This window comes from Patagioenas fasciata, chromosome 3 (assembly GCF_037038585.1).
Source record: "Patagioenas fasciata isolate bPatFas1 chromosome 3, bPatFas1.hap1, whole genome shotgun sequence".
Taxonomy (NCBI): Eukaryota; Metazoa; Chordata; class Aves; order Columbiformes; family Columbidae; genus Patagioenas; species Patagioenas fasciata.
The window spans coordinates 90957607-90983993 of record NC_092522.1 but is presented as its reverse complement, the minus strand read 5'-3'; the positions used below and the strand labels follow the sequence as shown (position 1 = coordinate 90983993).

The following is a 26387-nucleotide window of genomic DNA, read 5'->3' as shown; positions in this document are numbered from 1 at the left end:
GTTGCTGCCGCTTCCCTCTGGGTAATACTCACAGCAACGGAAATTTATATAGCGACTTCTGAGTAGTAAAAGTATTTTGTAGGGGTCTCAGAACTACCAGACTGGGGGTGCAGTGCTGGCTTTGTGCCTTCAGGGGCTGAATTGTGCCCCCGAAGGCTGGAGGGTGATGGCTGTGCCAGGCCTGGTGCTGAGAGAAGGGGAAGGGCCTCTCCCCTCGCAGATGGGAGATGCCCCCTCAGCTGTGCCAGGCACTGCTGTGGTGCTCTTCGGTTTTGAAACGTGTCCTGAGCCAGGTGGAAGTTTGGGGTTGGGAAGTCGCTTGCCTAGAGAATTCGTAGAAGGTGTTTGCCGTTTGAATTTAGAAATAAACTTGTAAGAAGGTACAAAAAACTGATTTTACTGAAGTAAACTTGTGGTGAACGGACCACGCTGCCATCACTTTTCTCAGGGGTTTTCTTCAAGAGCAGCGGCTGAAGCAGACTGGTCACTATATTCAAATCAGTTTGATTACAAGTATAAAGCAAAATCAGTTGTCTTAGCTTTAATGGTTTTGGACCAGGTATCACAGAAATACAAATATCTGACAGTGTGGATGCGTGTTGTCTTGTATGGCCAAAGTACCTCCAGGGCTTCTGTGGAGTCCTCCTGCCTGAGGACACAAAAATCAAACTGGAGACTTGTTTTACAAATGAAATGTTTCTTTCTTTAAATCTACAGTCTAGTGGGCTGTAACATGGCAATCAGTAAAATAAGTAAAAATAAGACAGTTTAGTGCATTCGCGTGTTTTGTACTGTTTCACAAAACGTTCAGACCTAAGCCTTTGTGTTGTTTATTGCTGTCATCTCACTGAGGTGTAAGAGCATTTCACAGCTCACAGGACTGGAGTTGTTAATCTCTGTGCAACATTAACCTTCTTTGACAATTTTGAGCCAGCCCTTTTGTTTACGTAATAGAAAGAATTTAGAATGGTAATTAGTGAAAGTAAGAATGAAATCATATAGGTTGTCTTTCTATGTAAATATTAGTAACAATTGTGAAATATATTCCAGAGAAAATGTATGGTTTTGTGATTACCTCATATAGTATATTTCTTTGCATAGCTTGACCCTAATAGGCAATAAATTACCTCTAATTGTCTTTATGCATACAACAAGCATATTTGCAAAATATTATCATTTCAAAAAAGTATTTTTCAAGCTTTATTTTCTATAAGCACAATATGAGATTATTGCAATTTGAGTTAATTCCTTCCGTGTGCTCTGGTTTGTAGTAGCACTGCAGCTTTAAAATCTGAAACCCATTCTCGTGCCTGTTTCATAGCATGAGATTTTACAGTAGATTATGGAACTTAAATACAGGACTGTAATTTTAAATATATTATTCCTATGCTAAATTGATCTAGTTGTCATTTATCACTTTTTAACAGGTTATTAAATTGAATTCTGAAGATCCGAAAAATGTTGTACATAGTATTAGGTATTCAGAAAAAAACCATAGTTTTTGGATTAAGAAAACCAATGATCAGTACACTGTAAACCTGTAACCTAAGTTTTCCATAGGTAAAATTATTATATTGATTGTGATATTGTATCTGAAACTCGATGTTTAATTTTTTACTTTTTTTTTTACAACTAAATTAAAAATGTTCCTTTATACAGCTGTTCATAGGTTTTACAGTGAAGAACAGTTTTGAGTGGATGGAAAGTTCATGGGGCTACATTTGTACTTTTGCCAAATAATGTAATTAATTCAGTGCAAAAAAATGCACTAGAGTATAATATTATAATTATAAAAATACACAAATTGTAAAATGAAGTGCAGTCATCTTATTTTGAAACAATTTACTGACTGAATCGTCTGTTAGTTGAAACTTAAACACCAGTCTAGTTTCACGTGCTTTACAATCTAATCTCAGTGTATAAAATCTTTGAAACAATATAAACATGTGTAAATGAATTGTTTTAACATTTAGTTTTTGTAATGCCATTGTCTTGAATCATGAGACCTCAAACCTAAAATGTTCCATCAGAGGGGCAGAAATCCTGTTAACAGTGAAATCCAAAAAGCATACAAGAAACAGCTTTTGGTTTTATGAGTCCAAAGACAACTCACGTGGTGTTCCTGCAACAACTTAAGGGAAAAAAAAAAAAACACAGAAAAACCCACTCCTTAAATCCTGCATTATAATGTGAAAGCTCCATGCTTTTGTTGGACAGCCGAGATGGATGAATCCTAAAGTATTTCAAGATTGGCTGCTGCTTGGAATACAGTCAAACTTACACTGTTCAGCATTGTCAGAGAAAAGGAGTTATCTGCAAGCCCAAGTTTCTGTAATTAAATCCTGGACGGCCCCTTGGGTGGCTAGCGCTGACTGGTGTTATTCAAGAGAAACAAGCATTGCGTTTCATTTACGAAATACTGGAGTAGAAATAGAACGTATCTGTCTCTTTGCCTAACACAGTTTCAATATTTTTCTTTAAGATAAACTGTAAAAGATGTGCAGGGTCTTGCATTTCAATGTGTCTGTAAGTCACGGCTGGATCCAAGGCAGTAATGAGAGGGAAAGAAGATGACAGACAAAAATTGCTGAGGACCTGGAGAAGGAATGACCATCCAGCCCTACTGTTTTGGGGCTGCTAGTATTTAGTCCCTGCAAACCTATTATTTCAATCAGGCAGGAAGCTAATTACACGCAACACTTTCCTCCTTTAGCAAAAAGATAAAGTGCTTCTATTTTAGGACTGGCTGTGGAGTTTTTGACAAAATATTATTCTGCAAGAAAATGCTAGCAACAAATCCTTTTACAGTTTTACCTAATGGTTTGTTCAGGAGCAGGTCTCTCTTTTTGGGTGGAATTTCTGACAGACTTGAAGTTCTTGGTTGAAAGTTTGAGTTTCTTCCTGGACTGTGTCTCTGTTTTACATTCGTAGCTGTTGGATAAAATGTGTGCATGAGGAGGATCAGGAATTCAGGAGCTGCTGTCCCTGAGGTGAGCGTCCTGGCCGTGGGGCAGGAGTGTCAGACTTGTGCTCCCTTCTTTGTTGTTTAGTGACACTGCAGCTTTTGGGGTGCCACAACAAGAACGCTCCTCTTCCCAGTTTTACACCTTTCTGTAGCTAATTATTAGGGCGGCTCTGTATTCATGTGAGTACTTCAAAAATGAGCCCTCCTGTAGTGATCAGGGTGGTCTTTCTTGTTTATTTTTTGTTTGTTGCAGAACAGCTGCAGCTGCCCTACCTGGGGATTAGGTTCCAAATGTTGGATTCTCACTGGCCTGGCCAGCACCAGTCAGCCTTGAACAAAGGTGTCTGTGAGCTGCTTTCTGGTGTTAATGCAGCACCATTCACTGGTCTTACCCAGAACAGAATTCCCTACCAGATTTGGGCCGCAGAACATTTTGGTTGTGGGTTCTTAGCAGGGTCAGGCTTGGAACAGGCAGAATGTTGGTAAAATGTGAATGGTTCTTTGAGCGTGGAGAAGCAGAGCTTCCAGTCACTGCACAAACCTGTAAGGCAGGCAGCGTTCAGGCACCTCAGAAATGTTGGGTGCTCTGGAGATGGGGAGTCCATTTAATATTTTCCCTAAGGCCCCTGAGAACTTTTGAACCTAGTTTTCCAGAATTCAGGACCTTTGGTTTTACTGTTGATCTGGTTCGTCTTCTGTTTGTACCTGAGGCTTGTGTTTCTGGATCAGAAATCAATATGGTGTCACCTTACAGGTTGAAGGAAGTGTCTTTGGTTCACTCTGATAGTAAAACTGAGCGTATCTTAAATGTGTGTTTAATTTTATGTTATCTACCACTATAATGCTGGTTTTGAACTCATTGTGGAAGTATGAGGATGAAGTTAACTGTCAGGAGGTCACTCACTTGTGCTGTGTCTCTGACTCACTGTGCTTCCACTTGGGGGAGGAAAGGAAAAATCCCTAAGGGGGTGGCCAGAGTAAACAACGACCTGTAGTGAATCTGGGTACTGGGGCTTGTACAAGAATGAAGGAGATTTGAGCTTTTCTCCTCCTTTAATATCTCACATATCACTTGCGCATCCCCCCTGCCATTCATCTCTGTCCTATCTTGGAGTTATGAGCATTTCTAGCTTTATGTGGGAAACTTGGTGGTACTATATTTAAGTCTTTATGTAGGCTGAGAAAATGAGTTGTGTTTCTTTTTTTTTTTTTTTGTAATGAGAGAATTATCCCTTACACAGCGAAACATAATTGTTGTCTACAAAACTGTATTGAACATGGATTTTCTCCATGCAGCAGATTGATGAAACATTCAGTAACATAAGTCACCTGGTCTGTATGTTACTACCAATGGGAAGTTAAAAATAAACCAAAATCTTTGCAAAGGATATATTGCAGAGCGATACTTCTTTCACTAGCGTAGTGATGTAAGACTTTAGTGTCATCTTAGCAAGAAACCTGACAAATGTGCCTCGGTATGTCCTGTGCAGTTGCTACATCTTGCTATGACCTAATTTCTTCCTCTGTTCTGCTGTGATTGTATGGGTGAACCTTACATCTAGGAATGCTATTTGGCTAAGAATAAGAAATACTGACTATAACATTGAATGTGCTTGTGTATACTGTGGGTGTCAAGATCAAGTCTGCATATATCTGAGTGAGCCGCAATATATATTGTTGTTGATGGAATTAACGTGGTTATATACTAATAGATATATTGGTCAAGTTATGCTGTATCCGGTCCCAAAGGGCAGAAGGGAAAGGAGAGAAAATGTCTCTGAAATATGAGTTGTCACACCATATGTTGCTGTGTGTTGAGTTAGCAAATTGTTCCCATTTATTCAGAATGCTTCAGATAAGCAATTTATCTTCACAATGTATGGAGAATCCTTCAGATAAACAAGGAACCTGGTGAGTAATACAGAAGAAGCAATCCAGTGTTATTCAAAACTAAATTACATCAACCATGTTGCATTGCCAAGGCCATTTTAACAACTTCCTTTCAGATGAATCCTGCTTGGTTAAACCAAAATTGAGAAATCTAATTTCCTTTGAGGCAAAATCATAATCACTGTCTATATTCAGAATACTAAGAAAAATATTTCTTTTATAAGTAAATGTGACAGGATTAAGTGACTAAACGTGGATGTTACTATCTTCACAAAAGTTGTGAAGATTTTTTTACTATTCTGTAATGATGGAAGTTCTCTGATTTAGCTTTGAGTAGAAAGATCTGAACTTCTCCCATTTTCATACGCCATTTTGAGCTACTGGAGGGAAACATGTTTCTAAATACTACATGTAACATTATATACAGGTTTAGAAGTACAGTGTTATGACTGTGCATCAGTGTATTCTATTTTAGACATTTTTCCCCATAAGTTAATGTGTTTGCATACATTCATTACTTGTAAAAAGTTAAGAAATATTGTCTAACTGAATTCCATTCTTAGGAAATCAGAATTTCCATTAGTAGCCTCATTTGAGAAGCCAATGGGTTAGACTAAAACATGCTGAAATGAGTTTATAGGATTGACTTCAGAAGTCATCTAATGAATGACATTTTGTTTTCTTTTATAATATGTTTGATTACCTGCGGGCTTCATTCACCTTTAAAGCTGGATATTATACCAACTTTGAATTCTAGCAGGTAGTAGTCAAGAAATTTGGAAGATCTGAAGACGTTTCATGATCTGTGTACTCACAACATATGCTGTCCTGTATATTGTACCCATAAAAATTTGATGACCTTTGTGCTATTAAACTTTTGCAGTGGGTAAGGACTGAAAAGAGAAGGAAATATGGATGGATTTTAAAAGTAAATTTGTCTCTTCTACTGCTTTTGATGGACACCCTGACTATTACAGATTTTGTATTGGTCCAGTCTGGTGTTAAATCACTTCCACAGTGTTTAACTGTGAGCGTTTATCTCATCTGTGCAACCACCTGTGTAAGGACAGCCACTGTGATGAGGTGGCATGGATTTGAATTTTTCTTCATAATTACTCAGGTAGGATTAATCTAAAAATTACATCTCTAATCCATTCACTTCAGGCCTCCTTCCTAGTCAGTAAGAGCAACTTCAAAGGGTGGCACGTTTCATTTTGGAGTAAATCTCCCTGTGGAAATATATGAAACTTTTTAGCAGTGACTGAGAATTAAAGATCCTGTTGGCTGTCTCCTAAAATAGCTATCTCCCTTACAAGAACATCAATAGCATTGGACATCTGGCCTCTAGTCTCTTGGTGCAGGTAAATGGCAATTGAGATTATCCACCTTAAAGCTGCTCAGCTGTTTTGCAGTGTTAGCAGTCTGTCTGCAAGGTAGATTGCAATGGTCGTGTAAACTGTATTCTAAGCCACCATAGCTTTTATGTATTTTTTTTAAGATTAGTATTAAAGTTTTGATTTGCTTTTGGTTTTAGTATGAAATACTTCGAGGTTTTTCAGTTAAGTCAGTTTACTCCCAGAAGTACTTACTTTTAAAATTTTAAACAGTTTATGGCTTTATTCTTCCATTGTTCAGATTTATGAGTTGTCCATTACCCTGGCAATATTTTGCAGTTTGCTCAAAACCGCTCACACCCTCTGAAATGACCCATCCTGAAGGAAAATCCCAGAGTAAAGGAAAAAAAAATGCCTGTCTTAATTAATAGTTCTGTTTCTGTTCTCAGAAAAGCTGCCAAACTTAACGTGACATGTAACAGCACAGAGAAGAGTATTTAAACACTGCTTAGAGCTGAGAAATTCAGATACATATTTCGTATTCCCATTGGGGGGGGGCGGGAGAGGGGAATCAGAAAGAATTCTTGAAAACAGCTGTTTTAAGATGCATCAGTAATCATTTAGAACAGTTATATCAAATAAGTTACATCAAAACTTTCAAAATATGTTTGGCTATTGGAAAACATCTTACACAAGAAAACCGCAAAGCAGCAACTTGAATTTCAGCATTTTTTGGTCACCATGCTACAGTAAGCCTCAGCCTTGGGTCAGGGGGTCTTCTAGGCTGAAGTTGTTTATTAACCACTAAAAGCTAAGCTTTTCTTTCTCTCTGTAATTTCTGGTGGCCACTAAAATAGGTATAAATATCTTGAAAAATTATACAGTGTTGGGAGAAAGCTGCTTAAACATCTATTTTTGTAGAGCTTTCAAAATAATATTGATTTTATGAGGGATAGGAAAGTATGTAGCCAACAAAACCCATAATTTTTGGAGTTTCCCTGAATTCATAGCAGATACAAACCATAAAAATAATGTGTTACATGTGAGCTTTATTTCTGTGGCTGTTGTTTTTTTTTTTTTAATCAACCACAAAAGCAGATATTTGAGAGCGTGTGTCTTGTCCTGATCAAGACAAAGTACGATGTCAAACACTGAAAGCGGGATCTTCAGTGACATAAACCCATGCCTGCAGCATCTGCAGGATTCTTTCTTATCGTTATTAGCAGAATTGATCGACTGTGTTTCTACCAGCAGACACAGGAAAAATCCAGAATTAACGTAGCAGCAAATATGGTGAGGAAAGGCCCATAACAACTTCTTTACCAACTGCATTTTTCTCACCGCTGGTTTTCCATCTTCATAGTCTTGAATTCCCTCCTAAAAGCATAAAGTACTCATTTTCTTTAGTTATTGTATTCTAATAAATTTGTCAGGCTGATGTTTTCTGAAACTTTGTTACTGATTTTGCTGGTCTTTAGATAGCAAGTGCATGTTGTGCCAGATTAGCCTGACAGATTAGATCCTGGCATTACAAAATCCTGTCAGTACAAGAACTGCAAGGTTTATGATGAGGAGATTATAGTATGTTGGGCTCTCAAAAATGTCACCAAGTTGCAAGAGGCTACTAGTAGTGTTTCTTAAGATTTGGTTAGCTCTTAACACTCTGTTTGGTTTCTTAGTTTAGTTTACTGGAGTAATGCCACAGAGAAATAATATATGAATGAATTTAGGCTTGAAATTAAAAAAACAGTTTCAAGATCACCCTTCATACAGTGGGCATAAAAAAACCCAGTAACTGCAGTACCACCACAGTACGGTACAATGCAGTCAAATACGATCAGTTTATGGCAGAAGCTGTGGCCTTCTGTGAAGGCAGAGACTGGACTTAAATTCTGACACCTCATCAAGTCTTGTGTTCTTACGCTTTCTCAGAAGGTTGGGAAAGAAAAACTTTATCTGGGCATGACCTGGTGGTCTCATTTATTGAGAAGAAATCAAGTGCGTGGGCTGATAAGAACAGGAATTCCCCTGATTGGATAACCATTGTTTAAAAATGTGTTTTGGTTTTGTGGTTGCACAGCTGGAAGAGCACATCAGTGTCAGTGGGCCTGGTCCGTGATTTCTGCCATCAGTAGTGACTTTATGCAATGGGAAATCTGATCTGAACAACAGTGGGTTTGGCCACCAGCAAGGAAACAAACCTAAAAAAAAAAAGCTCGAATTTCCACAGAATTCTGCTTTTTGGTTTCTCTCAATGCTTCCTTTTGTATATCATATAGCACAGTCTCTGGAATTGCGAGTGATTGGAGTTTATGCTACTGTATAATTACAGTACTGAATACAGGGTAAAACAAGAAGCCGGATGTGCTTCAAAAATATGTTAAATATTGAAAAAATCGGTTGACATAGAGACCTTTAATTCTTAAATGATCTTGCTTTATTATAATATCTGTGGGTTTTTTTTCAGGGGAAGGAAGTTAGGATTGCTGTTCACTAACAGGCTTCACAGGATCAGACCTTGTAAATAGTAAAATAATCTCCATTTGTATGGTAGTTCTATTTTATTTTTGTGATATTGAATGACATTTGTTAGCGATTTCCACTCCTGTAGAACGCAGAGTGTCTTGACAGATTAATCTCAGCAAAACTTTTACTTATTGAATAAACCGAGGAAGAACTTCCTAACGTACTTGCATGAGGGAAACATTTCAATTTTTACTATTTAGCAGTCATATAAGGGAGAAAGAAAATCTCAGCTTGAACTGGGTTGCACTTTTCTTTTTGCAGTACTACCAATAGCTTATTCTTACATTTCATTCATGCCAATTGTATTTTGAGTGTTAACTGTGTGTAACTGAACAGAAGAAGATTATTCCAGGTACTTTATAGTAGCTAAGGCAGCTGTGTAGGTATTTTACTTTTTACTTTGTTTCTTCAGTAAGAAGTTCACTATACAATTGATAACATCATTGATGGAAGAGATAGATTAGGTTATATAAAAGATATATAGTTTTGGCCATAAAGCAGAAAGTTCGTTAGTGGACGGAAAATTAAAGTTTCATAATTGATTTAGTGTAAATCATTTTAAGTATGAAATTTATTTAAACAGTCAATCCTAAAACATAGGCCAAGTTAAATATTTGGGTTTAATCCAATGAAAACTTCAGTGAGATTCCTAAAATATAGAGTTAACCTCTACCATTATGTTTCTCAATTGTATAAAAATAAGTAATGCTGATATCTGATTTTCTGTTCTTAAATGTTGCTGGATTTTTCACACATTCCATGCATTTGCAATGCAGTTCATTGACATTTTGAAATTAGGTCAATAATTATGAATTGTTAATTCTAGGATAAAGGTAAGCTAAAATTTCATAGCCTCTGACATATGATATTCCTGGTCTTCATTATTAGACCACTTTTTAAATTAAGAGATGTAGTGCTAACTGCTTTGGTAGTTTTATTATTTCACTTTAAAATGAAAGTGTGTAGTTTGCAGCACTTTTCTTGGTCTTTTGTAACAGCGTTGCATTAGCTTTTTATAGCTGGAAAAATTAATAAAGGATTTTTTAAAATTTTTTAGAGTTTTTTGGTTTTGTTTTGTTTTGTTTTGTTGGCTGAACCAAGGGGAGTAATACCAGTTTTTCTTGACAGTGGAATAGCAGTGTAGCCTGTTTGTGTGAAGAGTAGTTTAGGAAATGCAGTGAAAAATGATCAAAATTATTAAAAATAAAATCTCTAGGAAAGAAGAAAAGCTAATTAGTGTAAGAACTTTGGGAATAACTTGGTATAAACATTTGAAGTTTGTATGGTAAAATAATTCTTTCATGCTTTTTAAGTCAGTCTGTACCCAAAAGCTCAGTCTCCAGTATGGTTCATTCAGTGTTTCTGAGTATTCTTCTGCATAAAACTTTATACCTTCTGGAAAACCTCATTGCATTTATCTCCATTCAATTTTTTAGACTTTATCTGGAGAATAGAAATTACCTCTCTATACTTACCAGTCAGCTTTCCTAACAGTTACTTTTGCCATTCTTATGAGAGGATATTTAATATATGAGTTGAAACTTTGCACTGGAATACTTGACTTTTCGGTTTGAATTGTCAAGCAGCTTCCTATAAATTAAACACGTAAGTAGAATAGCGACTTGGTTTAAAGAATATGCTATAAAATTCCTTATACATCTGTTTCAAGTAATCTAATATTTCCCTCCTGTTCCAACTCCATTTTACAAAGACGACAATGTTAAAAAAAGCGGTGGAAAAATACTAGGTAAGCCCCCACCTTTTCACGGGTGGATGAGATATTTCATTTGCACTCGCCTGTCCCCGGCTGCCTGGCCAAGCTGAGGCTTTGCGCTGGAGAAGCGTCTGGTGGCGGTCAGTCAGAGTGACAGTATCGCTGTCATCGTGCTGTCCCAAAATGCAAATGTTTCGATATAAAATGGGAAACATGCTGTTTTAAATTATTTAATAACAGGAGTTGAAATTGCATTTCCTTTGAATTTCATTAGTGTGTGTTGAGTGAAGGACTTCTGTGAGGACTTTGCTGTGCCAGATACATGGATTGACAAGGCTGTGTTTGCAAGAATCTCTCAGCTGCCTAAACAGCTGTAAAAATAAAAATACCGCTCACTGGCTATTAAAACTCTTAGCAGCAAATCCTTCCAGTCACTTCTGGCATGGTGAGATTAACCAGGAGATGTTTTTGCAAAATAATTGAGTAAGTAATTAGAATGGTAGGTGATAAATGGTGATCTAAAAGTATAAAATCCAATTATATTGGTAGGATATTTCTGGCTTTGTGATTAAAAGGTGCAGGGTGTAATTAGAAGGGGGATGATCCTCAGTTTAAAAGCTTAACAAATGTTTATTATATATTGCTCATTCATGCAGAAAAATGACTTGCGATCTGCAAACATTTTCATATATGAATAATTTTGTGCAGGCACTTTAGGGCCATTGATTTCACTCGGATTATTCACCCATGTTAACATATGTGTAACAGTTTGCAGGATCATAAACCGAACAGATGGGTTAGTAGTGCCAAGTAACTAAATCAAACAAGTCTTTTCAGATACTTTTGGGCTGGGGAAGTCATTCTACCTGTGAGGCTTAGGGCATGCTTTTAGAAGATATGTGTCCCAGTGCAAGTATTCACTGCTACTTCAAGAAAGTGCGCTATAAACTTGGAGTGTCCTATAGAATAATATAATTTGTAGTGAATGTGCTGTAAGGTTGCTTGCTACTCTACAAAATAAATAACTTATATTTTAAGAATTTTGTCATGTTTTGGCTATACACTGTATAGTATATGTAATTCGTAGGAAACACCTAAGATAGTTTCTGATATGGTATAGCAATAATTACCTAGGAAAAAATAGTTTTTCTAGTACTTGTAGTAAAAAGATGGGAAGTGGTCACCTGGTGGATTACAATTAAACATCAGAAACTTGCCAAAGAGCTTTGTTATGGCTCATTTATGGCAGTAGAATATTCTGACAATCTGGAAGTGCTCTCATAATACATCTTCTGGAGCGTATCTGTCTCATGCCATTTATTTTGTGGAGAAGACTCATGCTGGCTGCTGCACCTTGTGCCCTAAACAATGCAAATTATAAATGTACTGGGGAGAACATAATTTCTGGCAGTGTGTCATTATGAGTTGAATGTGTTTCAGGTCTAGTTATAGACTCCACCAGGCTGGATTTAAATCGTGTAAAATTTTCATGGAAACTCTTAGCTGTTTTGCAGAGGACATTGGATGGGAAGAAATGAAAGTTACTTTTTATTCGTTTACCTCCACTTGTGGGAAGGATGATTTGTTCGACATTAGTGGAAGGGGTTTTTTTTTTGTGGTGATGTTGTTGTTTTGTAAATACCTTGGGAGTGTGGTGCTGATTTTTTTTATGCAGTTCTACCACCAAGACAACTAAGCCACTGACCTGTTCCTAACAGCTTCAAGTTAATGCTGTTGCCGTGAATATTTGTTGGAGTGATTGTGTTGTAAACTTGATAAAGAGGGTCAAACTAACAGTATCAGTCTGGCATTGGATTTTTAAAGATTGTAACTGATAATTTGTAGAGCTAGACAAAATCAAATTTGAAGGCAATCTTCAAATGAATGAGAATTTAACTGCATGAGGCAGCCATTGCTAAGATAGCTGGTGTTGTCTTGAGCAATGCACCTTATGAAGCTCAAAAGAGATGTAAAACAAAAAGAAAAACAATGTTCTTGAGTCCATATAAAAGTCTTCAATTTATGACAGGGTTATATAAAATCTAAGAGATGAGGCCCTCTGTAAAATCTAAGATAGATAAAGATGTCACTTGGTGTCTCCCGTCAGCTACAGAATACTGAGGCTGGGGAGGTTAGTTACAGTTCTCCCTCTTTGGTATTGTAGAACCTTTTAAAATTACAGTGAATATTTCATAAGCAGTGATTTTTTTTCTGCCTGTAAGCAATTCGTCGCAGTGTAAGGGAGGTACAAACGCTATGACTCCCCCAAAATAATGCCTGCAGATTTTGAAAAATAAATCCAGCTTATAGTGAGGAGTCTGTCCCGAGTTTCTGGTCAAATCCTCTTGCAGGGTATTTACAGCTCCAAGAGGCACAAGTGACAACGAAGACAACATTATCCTCATTTGTTTTACTTGTCTAATTATGCACGCTCCTTTCTCTGAAATGGAAGTACTGAGCTTAAGAGAGTAAAGTGGTTATTTTTTAATATAAAGAAAATGCAAGTGGTCTTGAAAAATATGTAACATAAATGTTTTTCAGTGTCTTGAATTAAAACATTCTTTCACTCTCATTAGTTTCATCAGCTTATGATGTGCCAGAAGCAAAACACGCAAATACATATCTGCAGTGACAGTCAACAAAGTAGCCAGGATTACAGAAAAATAACATATGGGATGTTCTAGATACTGACTTGTCAGAAGAAAAATAAGCCATTTAATATTTCAATCAACTTGTGGATTCTTTACTTCCACATGACAGAAAAAGAGCCCAGATAAAAAGCATTGCCTTGCAAGGCTGGTGCGTAGCCACCCCATAGCTACTATAGTGACCTAACATCATCTTATAGGATTGCAGTTAAGACCGTAGCACCAAAAATTCTACTGTGCCTGAAGAAAGCAGTTTCAAAAATACTATATTTAGTACGTAGGAATGTTTTTATTCTTAAAAGTCTGGGTTACTTCCACTTGTGTTGTTTTCATTTTATGTAGCTTGCAATTTAAACATCTTTTTGTGGAAATTCCTTGAACGTTTATTGGGAAACCTTTTAAATATACAGTATGTAGTTGAAATATGTTTTGCTGAAAGTGTGTGTGTGTGTCATATAGAAGGAATTTATATCAACTCTCACCATCCTCCCCACTCAATCTAATGTGTTTCTTTTGATAAAGACAATATTTAAAGCACACACACACTCTCTTTTCTAGTTAAGATGTTGAAACTGCTTTTATTTGAAGTTATTATCATAGTGCAATATCACATAGATAATTTTAAAAGGTTTAAGTATTAAAATATTTAAGTATTAAACCAGGATTATGTATTACTCTTAAAATATGGCATTATGTTGTATATGTCTGGATTCTAAAAGTGCTGTGGTCAGAAATATATTAACTTCTAATAGATTCAGTGCTTATGGCTAAAAATAGCTGCAGTAAATTCTAATTTTAGCATGATGGCTTTAAGAGGAATATGAATTATTCGGAAATAATTTTGTTAATTTTTTGTGACTACTTTATCTTCTATATAGTAAATTTGGCTTCATCTGTAAATACTGTTTTATGTGATTCAGTTCTATAAAGACAATATTTACCATCAATGGCTTTTTAATGGTAAGAAGGTGATGAATTATATGGAACAGACTTTTTTCCCTTAAGTACTTTACTGTTTTTTAATTGCGGATGTATTTTTAAGTAAAAATATTATCTGTTTATTATAGTTTTAGCAGTCAACTGTTTCTCTGTATTTGACAAATATTAATTATGTAAATTCAAAGAATTGGTAAAAAATGAATCATTACAAGCTGTGCTAAATTATAGAAGTATTGTTTTAAAGTAATCTTAAAAAGGAGAAAACTGACAGAAGTTAAATATTTGCAGAAGATAATTGTGGAGTTCTCTGAGGAAAAGTTGTATTATTATTGTAACTATCAGGAAGAGATTTGTTAAAGCATTTTAAGACAAATTTAAGCCATTGGGAAAAAATGCTCCCTCTAAAAAAAGATATCTCTCTCTCTCAACTTGGAAATATCTCAGAAGCGTATAGTACTTATGTGGCTCATAGAAGTGACTGTTAGAAGAGCGCAACATATAAATGTTGTCAAAGCAATTCTATTTAAAATTTCTAGCTTTTGGTGCTTGCAGCTGTCAAGGAAAGTGCTGTGCTACAGTTGTGAGATATGAAAACTGCAGATACTTGACTTTTCTGTTACTGAAAGTAAAGTCTTCAAATTAGAGTGTTTTTTTTTTTTTTTTTTTTTTTTTTTTAAGCAGAAACCAAAGAAAAAGACCTTTAATCTGTGTTTAGTTGCAGCTTTATTGCATGATATCCACCTTCCATAAAACGGAGTTTGATTGACTGCCTCTTTGGAAAGCTCATTATGATATGGAATAAATGTTCTTAACTGTTCGAACTCCGTGCTTTAATTTATGACAACAGCATAAATAAATCAGAATAATAATATCAGAACAAAGTGAAACTCTAATAAGATAAGAGTTTTCTCTCTGAAAATTTCTTTGAATATTTATGTGGGGTTTTTAAAATTTTGTAGTCTATAGATAAAAAGGCAAAATTCAGAGTTCTAATTGACAGAAACCACAATTGAATTAAACCTAAATTAGTCAATGAGTTCCCAGGTCTAAATTTGTAGTTACTGTCAGCAGAAAATCAAGTAGTCTTACATGAGAAATATTCCTACAGTTTGCCTTGTGTAATGGACCTCAACCTTGTGTTTAGTCTTTTTATTATTAGAGCTGTAATACCAACAGAAATATTAGAATTGCTATCAAACTCTGCCTCTTCATATTAGTCTTTAAAATAGACTTTTTGTTTGTTATCCTACAGAAAGTAGGAGTTGTAAAATCAGTGTTCTCATACAGCAGCTCTGTAGTCATGTGATATTCTTATAGCTCTTAATTTTTTGAATACCTGTATTGTTATGAAATAAGAATAGAATGAAAGAGATCCCTGAGACATCAAATGTTGCAGAAATAATTGATTTTTAAGGGAAAGTTTTCTCCCTTGATGGAGTGTTCTACAGGTTAGTAAATTTAAAAATAAAAAAATAATTCCTTTTTACTGATTTTAATCCATGTCGGCTGGAGAAGAAAAAATGCAATAGTTCCAAAAGATACAGAAGTAAAGAGAATAAGACCAAAATAGGGTAATTAAGGGGAAAAGTATCAGTTTGGAATTGTCTGTCTTGCTAGCTACACATTAAATAGCGTCATATACTGGTACTTACCAAAGTGTTTGCATATGGAGGTATTTTTACTATGAGTATGGAATGATAAAGATTCCCTCCAGAGAAAGGAAGCTCTGGAGCAATAAACTCTTGAACTATTTTCTCATTGGCCAAATGCCCCTAAACTGCACACCAGATTTTTTTTCTATACGTTGCACAGGGATGAGTAATGTTTTCTTTCCGTAATGCCCGATAATGGATTTGTTTTCTTATTTGATTTTTTTTTTCTTTTTACAATTGTATATCTGTATACATGCCTTCAGTTCTCAGTCGTTCATGTTTTTAAGAGCTTTACACTCAGAACCTTGATTTAGCAATGAGTACCCAAATCTCTGATAAAGAGTAAAATGTACACTTAGACAAGGCTAAAATGAAAGTTTTATATAGTAGCATACAAGAATATTATAATTTGGGAATACAGAGGGAGTGTACGCAGTACTAGAGGATGCATTTCAAATATCATCATGTAAAATCCATCGAGTCCTTGGTTTTAGCATCTATTTTAAACATCAAGGCATAAGATTGTTTTGAAGTGGTGTGTGCGATACGTTTGGTCAATTGCTGTGAATTTCAAGAACAGATTTTTAGTAGGATCCGTGCTCTTAAGTTGTTTTGAAAAGTCTTCCTAAATGTGTATGAAATATCAAATGTTGAGATGAAATAATGTGACCAATTAAAATATAATAATGTATTTTCCAGCAGGCTATGAGTGAAAAGCAGGCTAATGAAGGTAATTGGCAAAAGTCATACTGAATAACTAAGGCCAAAATTTGACCTCTGCAGTTAGGAAGTGGGAAGAACATTGATTTAATGTTTTGTCTGAAGTTTTTAAAATAAGACAACTTGGATATATTAGACTAATAACTATATCTGTTCCCTTCTAAGCATTTTTTTTTTCTAACAAAACAATAATTTTTTACTTTAACTGAATTTTGGAAGTTAGTGGATATTCTACTAAATTAAGTATGACTTTTCATACTGATTTTCAAAACTGAATTTAAAACATTTTACACAGAATCAGAAATTTCATGCCTACTACTTTATTCCAAAACCACTTAATATTTAAAGTTTTTTCCCAAGATCTTTCCTTGAAAGATGTCAGGTTGTTTAAATAGACTGTCTGAAATATGCAGAGACTTGAAGTCTGTAAGCTTGGATTCCTGTTGTGCGAGAGCACTTTGGGCCATTACCATGTCCAAGTAGTATGGAGTAAATCCACTTAACTGAAAATGTTTATTTTCTATCACAATTTAAAATAGTAGACTTGTTCTGATAAGCTTGCACAAAAGATGTCTGCTAATTAGTTTTAGAAAAAGCTGGACGTCGTGTATTTAATATTCTCAGTCGTGTTTCTCCACAACGGCTGCACAGGTGCAAAAAACCTGGCAGAGCAAGATGTACAGCAGATGTGGCAGCATCACATTTGGGATGAGGTGAACTCTTGTTTCTCCTACAGTCCAGCTTCTAACAGCAGCTGTGAACAAGAATCCCTATCAGATAGGCTATTTGATGGGCCGATCACTTCTCTTGAAGCTCAAAAGGGAAGATAAGTTAGAAATATGTGCATAGACTATATAATTTTTTCGTGTTAGAGTATAGATTTTGCTAACACTATGATATTTCAAAGTGTAATGCCATCTAATGAAGAATCTAATCTAATTTGCTCAGATTACAATTAAGTTAATGCAAGCAGTTTCATGTTCTGTAACTGTGAAAAAGTTTGGTTTGATTTGAGTTTAAAGGACATAACTTAATATACTGTCCCATAAATTAGAACTACTTCCAGAGATAAATCAAAACTCCATGAACTGATAAAGTTTATTAGCTGTATTTTAAACAAAACTGACTCCAAACCTAATGATAGATTGTTATAAGCAAAGAATTCAGTCCTGCAAAAGGCTTGCTGCATACCTAGGTGTATCCAGAGCACTGCTGGTAAAGTAGTAGTATCTTTTGTCAAACAACAAGACCTGGTTTCCTTCTAAATCATCTTATTAAGATATTTCCTTAAACTTGTTTTATACGACTGCTTATGTGTAGAATGTGGATTTATAGATTTTTTTTTTTTTTAATAACCAAATAGTTAGCATATGGAGCAGTATCACTGTGATTCTATGACTAAATCTGTCTGTTTTACGGAGATCAAGACTCTTGTCTCTCTACAATACTTCTACACTGTAAAGTAGAAGTACATTTTTTTTTATTGTTTTCAAATATCTTATTCTGATGATAACTTTATACTCCACCTTCTGGATTATGATTTTATTTCCACTCTATAGAAAAAGGTAAATCTCAAAAGCCTTTATTCTGTGCAATTTGCTCTTGCCAATATTATTGCAAATATCGTCAGTAAATCTGTAAACTAAGTAATGTCAACTGAATCACCTTCATTTTGCTAGGTCTGCAGCATTTCTGTTGTTACTGTGTTCACTGACTTTAAGACGCTCTACTTGCCAGCATTTTGTAGTGATGTGAATCTCACTTTACAAAGAAAAGCAAATCAGTGCCTGAAAATGGAGCTCGAAAAAATCTTTATATTGTTTGCATATATTTTTACCTCAGACCTATTCAGAGTCTGAAGTTTTCTAGGTGAAAATTCACTATTAAATATAATGACGCTGTGTGCAATCACACACCTCTTGGACTTTCAACTTCCATCTGTCTTCCAGAAATACGCCCCTTCACAATGCATTGAAGTGGTTGCAGGAGCAAAAGGTTATAATCTCGGTGTGTTATGAGTATCTTCTATGCTGCCAAACATTGTGATGCATACAAAGCACAGTGAGTTGGAGTTAGGCAGCCATGGACGGGAAGGCAATGTGCATTCAAAACAGTTCATCAGTCTGAGAAAATACTTAGCACTTTGCTGCAGAAAATCAGAGCTCTTTGCCTGTTTTCCTCATGGGCCTGGTGGAAAAGGATTGGTAGATAATCCTTCATCTTCCATTTTGCTGAGCCAAGCACAGGGGAGGTTGGCCAGGATGTCTCAGTTGCTGCAGTCCATAAAGGAGGGGCCAGGAGGAGACACGTTTTGTCTCTTCATTTGTCTGCTCTGGAAAGCAAATGCATGTGCTAAAGATATGGGGAGAAAGGGAGCTGAAAATTAGCATCGACATCAGTTTGATCCGGCGAAGTTATTTGTGCATCTACTTCTTGCAGACCTTCATGCCATCACTCTGGTACTTGAGAGTGAGAAGATTGAACCCCACTTTTTGTTTATTAAAACTGATGATGTTTCATGTTTCTACAAGTTACTTTCAGATTAATATGGTGCATTTGTAAGTTTGTGCCCTACTAGGTCGAGTAATGAAACTCTCACAATCATTGCCAAATGTGATCTCTGAACAGAACACAAGTTGTGAGGTGTTGTGTAGAGCATGGATTTGACTCAAGGGTTGGAGATCTGAGTTCTAATTCATTATTTCCATAATTGCCTAATGCTTCTCAGACAGAGTCTTAGTCATCTAAGGATTCTAAGAAGTTTGAATATGATGTTTGTGTATTCAACAAATAATACAGAAAAACTACATAAGCTAAGTGTATGTTTAAAAGTGGCACAGTGAAGAAACTCTTACTCCTTTGTTTCTAAAATATTTGTTTCTTGGCAGCACTTGTCTGGATGTATAGCAGATGTACTAAATATAACCTGCCTATGATTTAATACAGCACACATGTAGAAAATGAAAATAACATTAATACATGTTGTTATTTTAATGTGGACCTTTGGGCAAAAGGAAGTACTGTTCTGGTTTGGACTAGTTATGCTGTAATATAAATAGAAAGTTTGAGTTTCCAGGATTGTCAGTCTGGCAAAGTTCATTTGACCTCAATTTGTGATGCAAGACATTTGAAAATAATGGCCTCATTAACATTTATTATGTATTTCTGTTAACAGGAGGAATGCTTTTTGAATTTAGAAGCTCCTATTACAAGAGTATGTGGCTATGACACTCCCTTTCCTCACATCTTTGAGCCTTTCTACATCCCAGACAAATGGAAATGCTATGATGCTCTTCGAAATATGATTAACTATTGAACAGTAGTACAGGTGAGAAATAATGTCTTATACTGACAGTTTGCTTTTAAATGATTCTGACAGATTGACTTTAAGGTTTGGGGCTAAAGTACTACTCTTTTATTTAGTTATTTATTTATAACAAGAGTTGCTTCTTATGGCTATGGGTCTTCAGTCTTAAAGATGTCAGAATATTTTCAAGTAATGCCAGTGTTTAAAATTAATCACCTTGCTTTTAATCAGTCTGAAAATTAAATGCCTTGTATCCTGAGAAGTGAAAAGAATGTAAAGTGAAAGGTGGAAGGAATAGTAATGCACAGAATATATTTCACCTACAGTAGAAGACTTACAGTTATTTTATAGGCAAACCATAGTATTAAATGTTATAATTTTTCACTCTTCAGTGTGGCCTGTAATCTTGTGAGGTATGAAGGCGTCCCAATTTACAAAAAATATAGGCACTGCATTGCAAACATAATTCATGTATTTTCAATGTTCTGTGTGTCTGTAGTATCTTACAGTTCTCCTCAAATACAATTATAAATCTTATATTTAATATTTATTCTAAAAATATTTTTTCTTATAATCTTATATGTAATTTGATCATGCTTGAAGATTTCTGTTTGCAGAGCCATTCAGGCACCAAGTCTGTGAAATAATATTTATTTCTATTACATGTCTATTAATCACAGTCTGTAAAATCTTTTGTCTCTGTTTCATTCTAATATAATACTAAGTAGCATTAAGCTGTGCAGTGGGACTTACTATTGTGTGTTGCTGTGGGAGAACTTCTGTTGTTTAATGACCAAAATTTAATAGTTGGGAAATGTGTCAATGCATTGTATTCTCTACTTCCTTTAATTAAGTGAATCAAGTAGCTTGGTTTTTGAGATTGAGTCTTGATGGGTCATTTACATCTGAACTAAATAGAAAACTACAGGCCTGTTCTCCTGAGGAAGAAGGAGATCCTGGAACAGGCAGTCAGGGATTTGTAGCTATGAACTCGGAAGAGGGGATGGCCAAGGTGGCCCCTATATTAGGGGCGCCCTCTTGTGCCCATTTTATCTATACGTTAAACTGTGAATTAAATTTAGGGTCAGGGATAGAAGGTTGTAAGTACCTCATGTTAATCTTGTTTATATGCATACTTACTTTCAGAACAACTTTTTGTGTTTCACTTTGTTTCCCTTGGTAGTGGAATACCTGTATGGGAGGCACTGTCTCTGAAAAATAATGTAGTTCCACTTACAATATTTCTACAAAATCACCTGTTATTGACATACCAGAGCATTTCCTTAGGATTAAAACTGAAGAATGTTGTCATCTTTTTGTAGAATAGGTAGTAGACACTCTCTTTTTCATGACAGTTGTCCTTGCCTTTTATTTGAGTTGAAGTAAACTTATTAAAGACTTATTTTTTCTTTGGCACCTCTGTAATGAAGTCAGTGAAGCTTTTCTAAAGAGAAAGGGTTGTATCTGCTCTTTGAGTCAAGTTACTGGACCATGCTTGGTAACCTCTAATCTGTTTGTTTGTAAAGGAAACCAAAGGACCAAATATTTTTACCTCTGTGTAAGGAAAGGAAAACAGAGGACATTCGGTTGTTCAGAGAATTAGTTTGACCACTGTTCCTCCGTAGGATGGTAAAGTGAGGGAAGTATGAGGAGAAAAAAGTGGGTTCTGAGTTTGCATTGAATTTGCACACAATCCAGTTACCACACTGAGGTCATGTCGAGGGTTAAGATTGCGGGGTGACAATCAAACCCTGGCAGATGTATTGTTAATCCCTTCTCCCCCCCACTTCACCCTTTTGCCCCTCCCTCTCCCCCCTTCCCACTCAGGACAGGCGATCGGGAGGGAAAGGACAGAGAGAAGAGAGTTGGAAAAGTTAAAGATGTTTTACTAATGCTACTAATAAGAATAGAGGAAATAATACAAAATATATAAAACCAATCTTGTAAGTCTCAGCAACTGCAGAGCCGGCACCCAAAGTCCTGGATTAGACTCTGTAGCCAACCGGAGCTGGATTCAGTCTCTCACTAGGCCTCAGTTCGCAGGGACAACCAGCAAGGTCCTCTCCTAATGTCAGCCATGAGGAAGAAGGGAAGGAAAAGGGACGAGATCCTCGTGATCTCCCACTTTTATGTGAAGTATTCAGATGAATGGAATGTTATACACCGGTTGGTCAGTTTCTTGGTCACTGGTTTCTCGTTGCCCCTCTCGCGAGATGTCCATCCGTACTTATCAATAAGTTTGCATTCCATTGCTAGGTGTTCCAAAACATGTGTCTGGTTCTCCAGGAAAATGTAGCTAATATGAAGGCTTTAGCTGACAGGCAAAATTTACTAAAAGAGAAACTTGTTTTTTTAACAAAACCAGGACAGGTCCATAGTGAACCTTTCTGTGAAGCTGATATGGACTAAAATCTGGAAAAGTCATCTGCATTCGTATTTACATTTCTCCTGTGGGCTCCTGTGCACCACATACAAATATCAGAGGAAGTTAATGGCCATCTGAAAATCAGGATTTAGCATATCAAGGAGGGAAACGCTGTAAAGACACAAAAAACTCTACTTTCTGGTTTGTCTAAGAAAACGTCCGGGTGGTGGGCCCCATAACACCACGTCTTTTGGCTGGTGTGACTAGATATTAGTGCTACAGAATGAGCTGCTCAAAGGATTTTCTGAGAGATAACCTCAATGTGCCTTGTTATGGGACACATTACAAGGGAGTATTCCTTATTTTTCTGTGTGCTATAGTAGGTAATTTGTTTTATATGCTTGATGCAGCAGTTGTAGCAGATCTCCATCCTGCCATCTACTCTACAGTTTGCATATAAGGTGGTATCCTTCTGTTTCTGATAAATAGAAGAATTGCTTTATATTTGCTTCCTTTTGTACTCAGTGTAACATTTATTAGTGACGTTACTTGCCGTCGGTCCAGATTGATGAAATTAATGTGTTCCAGGCCACCTGATGTGCAGGGAGACAGGGGTATCCTTTCTAGGAGGTGATGTTACAGTTTGTGTGGATTTGAGCACAGCTGTAACCTTCTGGATCTTAGAAAAGTTGGGCCCCTTCTTGTTCTTCTGCCGGAGAGGAGACAGCAGTTCCCTGCGGTGCACAGGGATGTACGGCGTTGGGTTTTGTTACAGAAACAGGCAAGCTGTATAAGTTTTTGCTTGATTTATGTTTTAAGCCATTTCTGTTAGATATAAGCTGGTGGCATGGATGGCTACCTTCTTCTTTCCCCCTCGTAATCAACAGCTTACTAGAAATTGGTTCATCTGTTGCTTTCAGGCAGGCTGTAGAGTAAAAAAAAACAAAGCAGTAATTGCCAAATGTATCACTGGTATATATTAGATTGTCCTTTCTAATGTGGCCTGAAATGTCCTTAGTTTGAGGGAGAAGCTACCTGCAACTTTGTTTCATGAAGTCTGCAGCGATGTGATTCCCCTCCCTTCTTACTGGATAACACCAGGTTGTATGACGTTCCATGGTCCACCACTGTTTGAAAGTCCTCTTCAGACCTGGAAACATGTTCTATATTAAAGCAAATGAATGCTAATTCCAGACTTATTTTTACCAGTTATAGTATGCTTTTCGTTATGTTATTGGTGTGTCCAAATATTTGTGTCCTTATTCACGTATTTCTCACTTAACAAAGAGTAAACCTGCATCTTCTTTAAAAACAAGCAAATCCCTCCCTGAAATATGTTTGGCTGTGTGCGCACGTGCACCTCATACCCAGAAAAGTTCCTCTCGGGCACCTGGATTAACTTACTGCTTTATGTCTGAGGCTAATGCAGGGTCTCACACTGGATGCTACAGTCAATCATTTTTAAACTAAGCTGTATTATCTTAATGTACATTTGGTTTTATTCAGCAGGTGTTGACAGTGTCTCACACATGCATAGTCTCTTATCTTTAGATTGACAGTACAGATGGTTTTTCCTGTTCAAAGATGGCATCTGACAATGCATACTGTATACATCACCAGTGAGACCGGCAAGAGCAAAATCTGTATCTTTCAGCAGCTTCTTAGTTATTAAAATTTCTAGCTATGTTAGCTATAAGAGAAATAGCTTCCAGGTAGGCAGCTGTGTTCCAGACAACTCTTTGTAGTTGGAAAAAAGATAAAGACAAAAGCAGCGGTGAGATTAGGATGGATACAAATTTCCTGGGTAGATGGAATGGTGCCTGACCGCTCACTTGGGGAAGAAAACCAAAAACAAAACCCAAAGAACAAAACAAACCAACCAAACAAAAAGGAACAGAAGAAAACAGCCATACATTTTATAAAACATACTCCTGTGATACAGAAGTATCGTATATATATTTAGGGGTGGCTATAGCATGGAAATGGCAGATAGCCAAGTGCTTTTCTGTTACCTTTTGCAGCTTTTTCTACCACATTTGCATATTCTGTTTTCTTGTCAAATTCTGCATTTTAAAGCTTTCCCTGCTAGGTGACAGCTTACTTCCATGAGAGAGAGAGAGTGTGTGTATGTAGAGACATCATTACTATTACAACTTTAGTCATACTGAACTTCATTATGGAACTATTATATGGGAAGTTTAATCTTGGTGCTTAAAGGTTAGGCGATGTTAGGGGATGATTGGGGGTTGATTTAAATTTATGTTTCTTTCTAAGCATGTGTTTGAAGTTGTATTTCAACATCCAGTACAGTTTGCTCAGAACCAGTGCTCCAGCTGGGAGAGACAGCAATACTTTCCCTTTCTCAACCAGTAAGTTGTGGTGGGAAACAAGAAGGGACCTGGTAGATGCTTCGGGTTGGAATTGTTTGTTCTTTGCACTCCTGTTAGGCAGGGCTTCATACATATTAACTTGAGGCACAAGAGAAAATATAATTCCTCTGCCTCTTTGGTAAATAAAATATGAGAGACTGTGCAACATCATTTCTTCCTAACCCAAGACTAACAACCAGATTTTTTTTTTCAACCTCGTCCTAATTGTGGCAGGGTAGACTGCCCACCTTTTGTAATGTGCTATCTATAAACAGCCTCCAGAGGCGTGAGCAGGATGCAGCATTCCTGGTTCATGTTTTCCTGCTGGATGGCAAAAATCATGCACATGGCCAGTGAATCGTGTCTTGTTCACAACCAGTGAGTAGTCCAAATGTAAGATAGCAGTCTGCTAATGCTGTGAGTTACCCTGTCAAAATGACTGTTGCAAGACTATACTTGCATTCAAACCTTGCTGAGAATCTGTGCAAGATCAGGAATAATGAAATTTTCTTTAAAAAACCCTATAAGCAGGAAAGGTATTGACTGTAGTTTTTTACAAGACCCCTCTTCACTGTAGTAGTAGATAGTATAACTAATAGAGGTTTAAGAAAACAACACATAACATTTTGCTTAACATGCTAGAGTGGGATAGAAGACACTTCATCATAAAGGTTTTTGCATAAATGATGGTAATTAATGTTATTTTGACACTAGATATCAGTTGCAGCATTTCTAATTTCTACCTTGGGAGCTTTAAAAATGTAATATAGTTTTTAGTACATATGAAGTAATTATTTTGTTATAGTTCACAAACGTTAAGGTTAAGAGGACATCATAAATTTAAAAAGTAAGATGACCATGCAGGGTGCTGTGTATTTAAGTTGTGGATATTACTTTCAGCTGTAAGATTTGTAATTTATTTTGTCAACTTCTTTTGCAGAGATGAGAGAAACGACAGGAAAATACAGAAGCCACCTTCAAAACTCTTGACACTTTACACAGATCTTTTGGGTTTGGAATTGACAGAGCAGAATGTTTTCTCTGAACTGAACTATCCTTACTATTCATCTTGGCTATTCTTCAGAAAGTTCAAATCTTCCTTAATTATGAAATCAGTGATGGGCAGGTGATAGCTATATAAGTAGTTTCAGATGCATTTAAAGATATTTCAGATGTCATATGAATGTTACACATTGCCATGCTTCACAAGGTTACATCTCTAAACTTCATTGTGTAAATATTAGAAGCAAGATTTTATTCAATAAAACATATTATGCACATGTTGTCTCTTGGTTTTGTTACTGTTTTGGGAAAACCCGAATAAGTTATTTGAATGTGACTGTATTTTCAACAAAACAAACCTTAGACGGACCAGCTTGTGCATCTGGTCTGACTGGGGCCTCCTTTAACCAGTGTCGTTCGCTGCCTTTCAGCTGGGTGGCTTCATGTAAAATAGTCCCAAATCCTGATTTCCTTTCTGGAAGGGAAATGAAACCCCTGTTTTTCTTGAGAAGGGAGGATTTTTTTGCTTTTTTGCTATAGGTGAGAGGCTCCCTTGGTACATTTTTGCTGCCCTGTCTTCGTTTAGTTATTTTTCCTCTAGGTATGGAATGTGTCTGCTGGTAAGCAGTTGTGCAAAATGTGCCAGTTTGTCAAGTAAAGGTGAGAGTACACTGACATATTCATGCCAGTGGTGGGAGAAGAGGCAGCGCATGTGACGTTTTTCTGTTGGTGAGGATACAGAAATACAAAATTACAGGTGTCAGGAGGAGACCTTCACTTTGAATGTCAGTGGGTATTGCCCCACCGTGTTCCTCTGTCACTCATTCCAATGATCTGGGGGGTTGTTCATTGGGCAGATCCACTGAAATCCAAGGGACACGTGCGTTTGGGGTCAACACCCTTTATTATAGGTGTCTGCATCTCAAAGTGGTGTGTGTCTCAGGGCTCCTGGGCAG

General features: G+C 36.5%; 1 protein-coding gene across 1 annotated transcript in view; it reads left to right on the top strand.

Annotated features, from left to right (window-relative positions):
* Window positions 1-25709, top strand: part of BCKDHB (branched chain keto acid dehydrogenase E1 subunit beta) — a 112191-nt gene extending 86482 nt beyond the window's left edge. Inside the window, exons 10-11 of the mRNA XM_065835748.2 lie at window positions 19564-19716; window positions 25370-25709. Of these exons, the coding sequence (XP_065691820.1) occupies window positions 19564-19704 (141 nt within the window). The 3' untranslated portion in view covers window positions 19705-19716; window positions 25370-25709. The remainder of the gene's footprint in view (window positions 1-19563; window positions 19717-25369) is intronic.
* The last annotated feature ends 678 nt before the right edge of the window (window positions 25710-26387 follow it).